At 58.2% G+C, this 11,351-nt stretch overlaps 2 protein-coding genes across 5 annotated transcripts in view; both read left to right on the top strand.

Annotated features, from left to right (window-relative positions):
- The window catches only part of CXXC1 (CXXC finger protein 1), an 18,465-nt gene extending 15,210 nt beyond the window's left edge, over positions 1 to 3,255 (top strand). Inside the window, exon 17 of one of the 2 annotated variants that reach the window (XM_025192561.1) lies at positions 3,140 to 3,255. The gene's annotated coding sequence lies outside the window, so the exon portion shown is untranslated. The remainder of the gene's footprint in view (positions 1 to 3,139) is intronic. The other variant, XM_025192562.1, reaches the window with a different exon arrangement.
- Positions 2,910 to 11,351, top strand: part of MBD1 (methyl-CpG binding domain protein 1) — a 14,810-nt gene continuing 6,368 nt past the window's right edge. Inside the window, exons 1-10 of one of the 3 annotated variants that reach the window (XM_025192567.1) lie at positions 2,910 to 3,273; positions 4,360 to 4,474; positions 5,210 to 5,499; positions 5,947 to 6,029; positions 7,780 to 7,820; positions 7,989 to 8,150; positions 8,372 to 8,506; positions 8,821 to 8,871; positions 9,752 to 9,808; positions 10,314 to 10,388. In XM_025192567.1, the coding sequence (XP_025048352.1) occupies positions 3,164 to 3,273; positions 4,360 to 4,474; positions 5,210 to 5,499; positions 5,947 to 6,029; positions 7,780 to 7,820; positions 7,989 to 8,150; positions 8,372 to 8,506; positions 8,821 to 8,871; positions 9,752 to 9,808; positions 10,314 to 10,388 (1,119 nt within the window). In that variant the 5' untranslated portion in view covers positions 2,910 to 3,163. Of the gene's footprint in view, positions 3,274 to 4,359; positions 4,475 to 5,209; positions 5,500 to 5,946; positions 6,030 to 6,638; positions 6,795 to 7,779; positions 7,821 to 7,988; positions 8,151 to 8,371; positions 8,507 to 8,820; positions 8,872 to 9,426; positions 9,472 to 9,751; positions 9,809 to 10,313; positions 10,389 to 11,351 lie in introns of those variants that run through there. The other 2 variants (XM_025192565.1, XM_025192566.1) reach the window with 2 other exon arrangements.

Here is an 11,351-nt window from a genome sequence, read left to right on the forward strand (position 1 = left end):
TGCTGTGAGGAACAGGACTGGGGGTAGTTATGGGAGAGTCTTTGGGGGGATGGAGGGGGTGCATGGGGAATTGTAGGGAGAGCTGTTGTGCTGGGGGAAGGGGGCAATTTGGTGGCTGTGAGGTGGGGAGTTGCGGGGGGGGGGGTGCAGACTTGTCAGAGTGGACGGAGGCTGAGATGCAGTAGGTTTCTGGCAGTTGCCTGGTGGGGATGGGTGTGTGTTTGGCATCCCAGGAGGGTTGTGGGAGCAAGGACATGTAGCCCTTGGGGTGAGGAGGGAAGGGAGTGGGTAGCCTGGAGGGTGTCTGGTACCCCTGGGAGAAAGGAGGGAACAAAGGTGGGGTGTTGCAGACTTGTCAGAGTGGACGGAGGCTGAGATGCAGTAGGTTTCTGGCAGTTGCCTGGTGGGGATGGGTGTGTGTTTGGCATCCCAGGAGGGTTGTGGGAGCAAGGACATGTAGCCCTTGGGGTGAGGAGGGAAGGGAGTGGGTAGCCTGGAGGGTGTCTGGTACCCCTGGGAGAAAGGAGGGAACAAAGGTGGGGTGTGGGACCAAGGTTTGGGAGGTACAGAGGAGGGAGAATTGAGGCCAGACAGCTGCGGGGGTCTGCCCAAGGGCCAGGGGTGCTAGGTGGGGGGTGTGTGGGGGGGGTGGCAGTTCGGGGCCTGGGGGCAGGGCAGAGTTCAGGGGCGGGGCACCGTGGTGGTGGGGGGTTGGGCTCAGCCCTGAACTGGGCCAGAAAGTGCCTGCCACTGAGTCTGTCTAGGGCTGTCTTCTGTCCAGTGAATAAGGGCTGGGGCCTGGGGGCACTGCTGTGGGCTGGCATGGGGGTATGTATGTGGGTGGCTCCATGGGGGAGTGCTGCAGATTTCCCCCCCCTCACAAATCCTTCCCCGTGACCCTACCCACCTTGTTTATCTCCCTTCCCTGCTGAAGGGGTGGGGCTTGAGCCCTGGAGCCTTGGAGTCCTGGTTTTGCCTGGGTGTGGGGTGGTTTGGAGGGGCAGGGTCTGGCTATGCTTTGGGCTGCTTGGAGGGGAAGCTTTAGCCCCCTGCTGGGAGGGACCCAGCTCCTTCCTGGCACTTCCTGCTGCTGTTGCTGGCTGGGCCAGAGTGGTGCCCTGCTGTACTGGCTGGGTGCACCCAGGGGTGCTGGGGAAGGGGTCCTGAGGCTTTCCTGCAGTCTCTTTGGGCCTGGGGGGTGCTGGCTTTGGAAGGGAAAGGGGGAGCAGGGGGCAGCAGCTCTGGGACGGGGTATAAGCTGCTGGGCCTGGCTGTGTTGCTCTTCCCCCTCTCCCAAGTCAGACTGGGCCACACTGGGAGGGGGTTGCCAGATTGTGAGGGGAGCTGCCCTGACTTTGGGGGGGGGGGGAGGTTCTGGGGTGGTCCCTGGTTGCAGCAGTGAATGGGTGGCTGAGATTTCACCAGCTGAGGAGTTGGTGGCCTGGTGAGGGTCACGTTGTGTGCTAGGATGTGGCCAGCTCTGGGGTGGATCTGTTGGGGAGCATCTAGAATGTGGCTTGATGGGCACATTGTGTGCTGGAGTGCAGCCAGCCATGGGGTGGAGCTGCCTGGGGACATCTGCCTTTGACATGGCTCCAGCACTATCTGTGTGACATGTGGCCAGCTCTGGGGTGGACACCATGTGGAGCTGGGCCGTAAGGGCTGGGCTGGTGCTGGAACCTGGCCAGTCCCCCCACTTCCCCAATCCCTTGCAGGCAGCTTGACCTTGGTGCCTCATTCCCCTCCCTTCCCCAGCCTGCTCCAGGGCCTTGGGCACCTGAAGCCCCACCCACAGGCTGGCATTGGGCAGAGCTGCATGACTCATCCCTCCCCTCTGCTGCAAGCCAGCCTCTCCCTTGCCCCCAGGAGCTGGGCTGGACTCCCCTCACTACCTTCACCCTCTCCAGCTGGCTGCATCCTGGCCCTGTGCTGGGTGTTATACTCAGGCATTCCACACCAAATCTGGCTGCATCCTGGCTGTATCCTGGGCATTATATTTTGCTGTTTCCTACTTGTTCCACCCCAGAGCTGGCTGCATTTTGATGTTGGGCATTATATTTAACCTCACAGCTGGCTGCATCCCAGTAATTGGTATTGTATTCCACTGATCCAGCTCAGAGCTGGCTGCATCTCAGTACTGGGTGTTCTCTTCTGCCTCGGAGCTGCTTGCATTTTGGTGCTGGGCGCTGTGCTTGGCTGTTGCACCCCAGAGCTGGCTGCATCCCTGTTCTGGGTGTTTTGCCCTGCTGTTCTACTCCAGTATTAGCTGTCTTGTGGTGTTAGGTATTATATTTGAAATCGGAGGTGGTTGTATTTTGGTGCTGGGTATTATACTCACTCATACCACCTCAGAGCTGGCTGCATTTCAGTGCTGCGCATTATGTTGGTTTCCAGAGCTGGCTGCATCTCGCTGCTGAGGGTTATATTAGGCCCTTCTACCACAGAGTTAGCTGCATCTCAGTGCTGGGTATTATACCTGGCTGTTTTATAGCTGTTCCACCCCAGAGCTGGATATACCTGTTGAGCTGGCTGCTCGGTGTTATACTCAGCCATACCATGCTAGAGCTGGCTGCACACTAATGCTGGGCATTATACTTGGCTGTTCCACCCCAGAGCTGGCTTCATTTTAGTGCTGGACATTATATCTGGCCTTTCCCCAGCTGTTCCATCCCAGAGGTGGCCACATCTCAATATGGGGGTGTTAGTTAAGCCTCAAAGGAGCTGGATTTGCTTGGAAACTGCCACCTATTAACTCATGATGGGGGCTGGGAGCCTGGATGCCTGGGTTCTCTTCCTTATCTAGGTGGGAAGTCAGGGTTGGGGGCATGGCAGCCTGGACTCCTTGTTTCACTCCCCAGTCTGGGTGGGGGGTGGTTGCTGGGGGAGGGGAGGGGGGTTGGCAGCCTTGATGCTGGGGTTTTCGTCTCCATCTGGGTGGACACGGGTTCTCTTCCTGCTCAGTGTGGGGGACGGGGGGCTGGATGTGTGATGGGGCCTGGGTTCTTTTCCTGCTCTTGGCAGGGGAGATGGCAGCTCAGATGCCTGGGCTGTCTTTCTTGCTCTGGGCAGGGGGGCTGGTAGCCCAGATGCTGGGGTTCCATGCCCAGGGACTGGCACTAAGGACTGTCTCTGCCTGCAGTAGCTGTGCAGTGCCTCCAGCGCCATGGCGCAGGACTGGGTGGACTGCCCTGCTCTGGGGCCTGGTTGGAAGCGGCGCGAAGCCTTCCGCAAGTCAGGTGCCACCTGCGGCCGCACGGACACCTACTACCAGAGGTATGGGTGGGGGGAAACTGGTGGGAGTTCCTCCCATGTGGGGTGCGGTGGGGTCCCCTGCAGTTGTGTCTGGAAGCAAAGATAAGCCCTGCCCCACTGGCAGACTTGTCTTGGTTGGTGTGGATGGGGGAGAGGGCAGCTGGGTCACCTGGGTTCCCTCTCCTTGCTCTGAGAGGGTAGTGGGGCTGAAGGGTTAGAGCAGAGGGGACTGGAGCCTGGACACCTGGGTTCTCTGGGAGGTGAGTCAGGGCTGAGGGGTTATAGTAGAGGGGCTGGGAGCCCAGATGTCTGGGTTCTTTCCCTGCTCTGGGAGAGGGGCAGAGGCTGATGTGTTGGAGTGGGAAGGGTGGAGGGGCTGGGTATTCAGACATTTGAGTGCTTTCCCACTTTGGGAGAGCAGTGAGGGATGTTGTGGGGTTGGGAAAGGCAATGGACCTGGGATGCTTGTGTCTCCTGGTGCTGGGAAGGTACTGGCTTCTGGTGGGTTAGGTGTGGAGAGGGGATGTTGGGAAACTGGATGCCTGGGTTCTTTTCACCCTGTGGCCTGCCCTGCTAGGAGGCATTCCCTTTAGGACTCAGGAGTCCAGCCCAGCTGGGAGCAGGGTACCCTGCAATCTGCTCCTGCCCCTGCCCTGCCCTGCCCTACCCCCCACCTGCCTGGCACCTGGGAGCTTCCTTCTTTTAAAGGCTTCAGCCCCCACCTAGTCCTTAAATGCTGCCCCCAACCCACTGCAGCCCATATGCCTTTCTCTTCTGCCCCAGCCTTTCAAGATAGCCCTAGCTTTTGACCCCCAGCTCTCTGGGGGTCACTACTGTGCTAGTGTGGAGCAAAATCATCCCCCCTATGCCATATTAACCATCAGCTTTAGTGCTGCCCAAGTGGGATAAACTTCTACCTTGTCCCCCACAGACTCCACCCACTTTCCCAGAACCCTGCCTACCTGGTTCTCCCTAGTGAGCCAGCCCTACCACTTCCTGTGCCTTATTGATCAGCAGCTTTAGCATTGCTGGCCCCTATGGCCCTGCCCCTCCTCCCGCAACCCCACCCCCTTGTCTGACCCTGCCCCTCTTCTCTCCCCCCCACAGCCCCACGGGAGCCAAGTTCCGCAGCAAGATTGAGCTGAGCAAGTTTTTGGGGACATCTCAGGACCTCACCCACTTTGACTTCAAGAAGGGCATTATCTGGGAGCCCACACCCCAGGTATCCCAGGGGGGCACTGTTGGGGTGCTTCTACCCCAGCCTGGGGGTGGGTCCAACACCACATTTTTCACTCTGAACTCAGTCTCCCCTCAGGCTGGGGTAGGAGCTGCCTATTGCCCCTATCCTTCCACCAGGAAGGGAGTTGGGGCTGAGGGGTTAGAGCAGGGGGTCAGAGCCAGGCTGTCTGGGTTCTCTCCTAGGCCACAAGAATATGGTGGGGGATAATGGGCTAGAGCAGGGGAGGTTGTAAGCCTGAATGCCTGAGTTCTCTCCCAGATCAAGGAGGAGGAGGGGGTGTCTAGTGGATTAGAATATGGGTGGGGGCCAGGGAGCCCAGACACTTGTGTTCTTTATCTGCCTTGGGAAGGGAGTGGGCAATGGGAAGTTAGAAGAGGGGGCTGGGAGTCAGGATGCCTGGGTTTGCTGGGAGGGGAGTGGGTTGTGGTGAGGGATGTGAGGTGGTGGGTGTGCTGACAGCTTGGACATTTGTGTTCTGTCCCCCAGCTCTGGCAGGGATGGGAGTTGGTGGGTTAGAGTCAGGGGGGCTGAAAGGTCAGACACTTGGGTTTTCTCCCTGCTCTTGGGAGGTAGTGGGGGGGGTGGGGGTGGACTGAATGCACCCTGCAGCCCTCCTTGCCCTTTGTGGGTTCATTTTCCCCCAACTGCTAAATGCTGCCGGCCTCCCCCTCCCCCCCACAACTGCTAACTGCCTTCCCCCTTCTCCCCCCAACACAGGTCCGGAAGGGCACCAAGCGCCACCTGTCCCTGCCGGACACCCCAGAACTCCCAGTCCCAGAGCCCAAGAACCACCCAGATGAGGTGCCCCTTGAACCCAGCCCCCGTGGGCTAGAGCCCCCTGAGCCGCTGCCCCACTTAAAGAAGGAGTCCCCTCCACCAGAGCCCCATGAGGAGCCAGAGCTCCAGCCCCTGCCAGAGCAATGGCCCCTGCCAGAACGCAGGAGCAGGAAGCGCCCACCCGTCTCCCCTGAGCCCTTGGAGCCCCCCCTGGATGGCGTTGTAGCGTGAGTGCAAGGGGGCAGCTGGACACTTGGGTTCTCTGGTAGGGGAGTGGAGGTGGGGCTGTGAGCACAGGTGTCTGCATTCTCTGAGAGGGTAGTGGGGGGCTGGAGGTTAGAGTGGTGGGGAAGGGGGAGCTGGGTGCCTGATGCCTTCTTTGGGAGGGGAGTATGGGCTGCGGAGTTTGAGCAGTGGGGGCTGGGAGCCTGGACTCTTGGATTTTCTCCCTGCTCTGGAAGGGCCATGGAGTCTGGTGGGTTAAAGCAGCGGGGGCTGGGAACCCGAACACCTGGGTTCTCCAGATTTGGGAGGCCTGCTGGGAAGGGGGAGTGGCAGCCCAGCCTCCTCCCCTCCTTGCCTGAGCTGAGATAAGGGGCTGTGCGGGAGGCTTCCTGCTTGGCCAAGGCCAGCTGTCTTGGAGAGGGTGGGGCTGTCTGTCGTCTGTGTCCGTCCATCCGTCCCAGCTGCCAGACTGTTTTCCCTGGTGTGACACTGCCCGCTCAGAGACGCTGCCGCTGGCTCTGCCCCGACTGCCGAGGTGGGTGAGTTGGGGGGGCAGGTGGGGTGGAGCAGCTGGAGACTGGCCGAGTATAACACCATGCTCTGGGCAGCTCATCCAGCATTGGGATGTGGCCAGTTCTTTGGCAGAGCGGCTGAGTATAACAGCACACGTGTGGTGGTGCATTTACCATTATGTTGCATCCAGCTCTGGAGTGAAACAGCTGGGGAACAGCCAAGTATAATACCATGTTTGGGGCAGCTTATCTAGCACCACATTGCAGCCAATTCTGGAGCAAAATGGCTGTTGAAACAACTGAGTGTAACACCATGCCCCAGGCAGCTCATCCAGTGCCAGGATGCAGCTAGTTCTGGGGTGGAACAGACCAGTATAATATCATGCTTGGGACTGCTCACCTAGCACTTGGATGCAGCCAACTCTGGGGTGTTGTTCTCAGCTGTTCCACCATGCTTGGGGCAGCTCTTATAGCACCAGGAAGCAGCCAGTTTTGGGGTGGAACAGCTGAGAACACCATGTTTGAGGCAGCTTCTTCAGCACTGGGCTGTGGCCATCTCTGGAGTGGAATGACTGAGTATAACACCACACTTGAGATGGATCATCTAACACCCCAGAGCTTTCTGCTTCCAGGTACTATACTTAGCTGATCCACCATGCTCAGAATGGCTCTTCCATCACCAGAAAGCAGTCAAGCCTGGGGTAGGACAGCTGAGTATAATACCATGTTCGGAGCAGCTCTTTCAGCTTGAATGTGGCCAGCTTTGGGGTGGAACAGCTGGGGAGCAGGTGAGTATAACACAATGTTTGAGGCAGCTCATTGAGCACTGAGATGTGGTCAGCTCTGGAGTGGGATGGCTGAGTATAACAGAGGAACAACTCTGGGGTGGAGCAATCTCAGCCTGACTTGCACCATGTGGCATTCTACTCAGCTGCTCTTCAGGTGAGATGCTGCTCAGCTGAGGAGCTGGCTGCATCTTGCCTGAACTCCTGGCCTTTGTGGATTTGTGCTCAATTATTCCCCTTTTTGCCCCAGAGCGGCTGCATTTCCAGCTCAGCTTTATCCTTCTGCCCAATGTTGTACTCAGTCACTCCACCCCAGACTGGCTGCATTTTTGAGTCGGATTAATGCCTCAGATAACCTTGTGCAGTGTTATATTCAGCCTTTTCCTAGCTGCTCCACCGCAGAGCTGGCTGCATTTCTAGCCAGGACAATTTTTGCCTGGTGTCATACTGGCACTGTTTAGCTGTTTTGTCTCAGAACTGGCTGCATTTCTGGGTCAGATTAATATTCCGGATAACCCCGGCATGGTATTAAACTCAGCCGTTTCTCAGCTGCTCTTCCTTAGACTGCTTGCTTCAGTGCCAAGGGAACTCTCCCTAGGCAGTGTTCTGTGCAGCTGTTCTTCAGCAGCCCTGCCCAGAGCTGGCTGTATCTCTGGACAGGTTAATCCTGTGTGGTGTTACGCTTGGCCATTCTCTGCCACCTCTCCCCAGAGCAGGCCACATCTCAGCCCCAGTGCCCCCCTCCCTTATGTTGTGTGACTGTTCACCACCTCCCCACACCCCCCCCATAGGTGACTGCATCTCTGGACAGATTAACATCATCTAAGGTTACACTTGGCTGTTCCCTGGCAGCCCATCCCTCTGCACTGGGCCCATCTTGGTCCCATATCTCCCCCCATGTAGTGTGGCCATTCCCAGCCATTTCCCCCCAGAGCTGGCTGCATTGGGTGCCCCGCTCTGCACTGAAATGGTTTCTTTTTCCTTGCAGCCCAGAGAAGGGACTTCAACAGGGAGCAGCGGTTCTTTAAGGTGAGTGCAGGGGAACCTGGACACCAGGGCTATTCAGGATGGGACTAGGGGGTTGGGCAGCAGGAGGTCGGGGGGCCTGGATGCCAGGGTTCTCTTGGCAGGAGCAGGTCTGAATGCTGGGTTCCTGGGGATGGGAGCAGGCTTGTGTTAATGCTCTTGCTCTTGCAGCGGGTGGGATGCGGGCTGTGCCAGGCCTGCCAGATTCCTGAGGACTGTGGGATCTGCACTGCCTGCACGGGGCGGGGCCGTGGCCCTGGCTCTGCCTCAGGCCCTGCCACCCGGCCTGGCCTCAAGTGCCTGCTGCGCCGCTGCCTCAAGATTGTCAAGAAGGTACTGGAGTTCCTCCTAGCAGTGTCCCTCACTCTCGACCTATAGACCCCCTATCCCCCTGCCATGCTGCTCCCTCCCAACCCGCAGTTCTTCCCATCCATAGTGCCCTTGATTCCCGGTCCTTAGTCCCGCCATATTGTGCCCCTCACTCGTGATCTTCAGCCTCTTCCATCACCCCATGGGGCCTCTCACTCCCACCCCATACCCCCATGTGTCCACAGGGCTTTGGCTGTGGTGCATGCCAGGGCTGCCAGAACACAGAGGACTGTGGCACCTGCTACATCTGCCTGCGGCGCCTCAAGCCAGGGCTCAAGCGCCAGTGGAGGTGTCTCCAGCGTCGCTGTCTCAAGAGAAAGGTAATTGGGGGGGGAGGTGCTATGGAGCCTGGATTCCTGGATTCTGCCTTTTTTGTTTTGTGGACTGTTAAAAAATTTGGAATGGAGGTGAGGATCCTTTTGAATTTTAAGTGTGGGTATTCGCATACTTCTGATTGATCTTTGTTATATTTCATGGTCTCCTTAGACATAGTCTGTGGGCCACAGGTTGAAAACCACTACCCTAGGGGTACTGCAGCCAGCAGGTGCCTCTCGGGAGTACTGGAGCCAGTAGGTGCCCCGCTATTGCCCCTCTGGGCATTTGCCTACCCCTAATTGTGCCTCTCCCCTTGCAGAAGTCAGTGGTGGCCAAGAAGGGCAGCTATGGCTCCCGCAAACTGATGGTGGTGAGTGCAGCCGTAGGGGGAAGGCGGCGGGGGCGGGGAACCTAGCTTGATTCCATCCCCCATGTCTAGAAAGGTTAGAGGGGCTAGGAGGCCAAACATCTGGGAGGGGAATGGAACTGGGGTGGGGGTTAGAGCAATAGGGGTTGGGAGTCTGGACACCTGGGTTCTCTGGGGCTGGGGGGTGAGAGCAGCCCAGACACCTGGGTTCTGTGGGCTAGGGGGCAAGAGCAGGGTTTTCTGGAAAGAGCAGTTGGAGGTTTGAAGGGTAGAGCAGGGAGAGCTGGGAGCCCGGGTGCCTAGATTCTCTTCTTGGCTGTGGGGGTGCCCATAGATTAGATGAGGGTAGCACCAGCACTTCATGCCTGGGCACAGTCTACCATGCTGTGCAGGCTCCTGCCTCTGCAGTTCCTTTTGCCTCTGTTTCTTAGTTTCCCCACTCTACTTTTCTACCTCTCTCCCTGCCTTGGGGATCTCTTTGTTTGGCTGCCTATCCGCCCTTCCATCTGTCTGCTCTCACCTCTCTCTGGATGTGCTCTATCTGTTCGCCCCTGCCAGGAGGCCCGGCGCCATAAGAGGCTGCCCCCGGCCACGCCCATCTCCGTGAGTGCCAACTTGGGGTTGGGAGGGCGCAGTGCAATGGCAGCTAAAGGGTTAACCCCAGCCAGGCAGGGGTGTGAGAACAGGGTGCTGGGATCCTGGATGCCTGGGTTCTCTCTGCTCTGGGAAAGGAGCTAGGGCTGAAACCCTATGCCATCCCCTTTGAAGCTGCTTGTCAGGGAGGTACTGGGAGGAGGCTTGGCACTCAGGAGAGGGACCTGGGAGTCTGGGTCCCCCTGGCGGCTCCTCTGTCCCCTCACCTCCCTTCCTCCAATCTCTGCAGAAGTGGAAGCCAGTGCTAGAGAGAGACCCCAGTACCGCTTTTGCAGCGGGGCATATGGTGAGTGACGGGGCCAGATCTCTGAGTTCCAGCACTTGAAGGGATGGGGTGATGGTGGAGCAGACAGGCCTGGGTTCTCTCCTGATTCTGGGAGGCTAATGGGGTCTAGTCAGCTGGAGGGGGCTGTCACCTGGGTTCCAGCCTGGGGCTGGGGGTCCTGGCCTAGACACATGGGTTTATCTTCTCCCCCGAGTGGTGAGTAGGATCTGGTGGGTCAGGGCTGGGAGTCAGGGTGCCTGGATTCTCTGGAAGGGGACTGCAGGCTAGGAGCCCAGATGCCTGGGTTTTATATAGGGTTTGGGAATATCTGCAAGGTGGGGTTAGAGCCTGGGGGAGCTGATGGCCAGGACAGCTGGATTCTGTCCCCAGATGGGGATTCTAGAGGTAGGGGGATGGGAACCCAGATGTCTGGGCTCCTTCCCCATTGTCCCCACCCCAGACCGGGGGGAGTGGGGGGGGCAGCTGGACATCAGGGTACCCTCACACCTTCCTCCCCATCCCCCAGAAGCAGCTCAACAAGGTGAAGGATAAGAAGAAGCTGGGCCGGCCCCCCAAGCACCCCAGCGCCCGGGCCAGTGCGGTGAGTGAGGTCATCTAGATGCCAGGCTTCTCCCCAGCTTGGGCAGGGGTGGGGTCTCGGGGAGTTGCAGCAGGGGCCTGGGTTCCCTGTGGCTAGTGCATCTGTGATCTGGTACCACCGTATCCTGTTTTCTGTGATGTGATCTCCTATTCTATGGGGCCAAGTCAGTCTGCGACGTAACGTGTCTCCAGCCCCATATGAGGTAGCTGAGCCTCTGCCCTGTTGGGGCGGGCAGAGTGGGTGCAGATTCCCTCAGCCCATGAGAGACAGCAGAGGCCCACCCTTCCCTGGTGTAAAGATCTTTCTCTCTCCCCCCAGCAGGGGTCAAATGCATCTGTGGTACAAAGGTTCCCCTTCTGGGGGAGATGTGCCAAATCCCTCCATGGTGGAAGTGGCTCCCTGGGCCAAACCTCTCCTTGGTGTAAGAACTCCCCAGCCTGTAGGAGGCAGGAGGGGCCAGACCTCTTTAGTGTAAAGATATGCTTACTTAGCCCATGATGGCATTAAGGGTCAAACCTCTATGGCAGAAGGGGCCAAAACCTGCACTGGTGTAAGGTGCTTCAGTCCCATGGGAAGTAGCTGGGACAAATGCCTCTGTTGTGGAAGGGGCTTCCTGAGCTGAACCCCTCCCTGCTGAAAAGATCCCCCTTAGCCCATGATGGCAGTGGGAGCCAAACCCTTCCCTGGTGTAAAGAACTGCCTTCCCACCCATAAGAGGCAGGAGGGGGCCTAACCTTTCAGCCGTGTAAGGTGCTGCAGTCTTGTGGGAGGTATTTGGGCCAGAGCCCTCCCTGGAATAAAGGACCCCTTCCCCACCCAGCCAACAAGAAACAGGAAAGGCCAAGTTCCAAAGTGTAAGATGTGGCAACCTCATGAGGCATTGGGGCCAGACCCTCTTGTGTAAACATAATTTTAACTCCATGGTGGCAGTGGGGGCCAAAACCCTTCCTAGTGCAAAGATAC

The sequence above is a fragment of the Alligator sinensis genome, unplaced genomic scaffold, assembly GCF_000455745.1.
Source record: "Alligator sinensis unplaced genomic scaffold, ASM45574v1 scaffold778_1, whole genome shotgun sequence".
NCBI lineage: Eukaryota > Metazoa > Chordata > Crocodylia > Alligatoridae > Alligator > Alligator sinensis.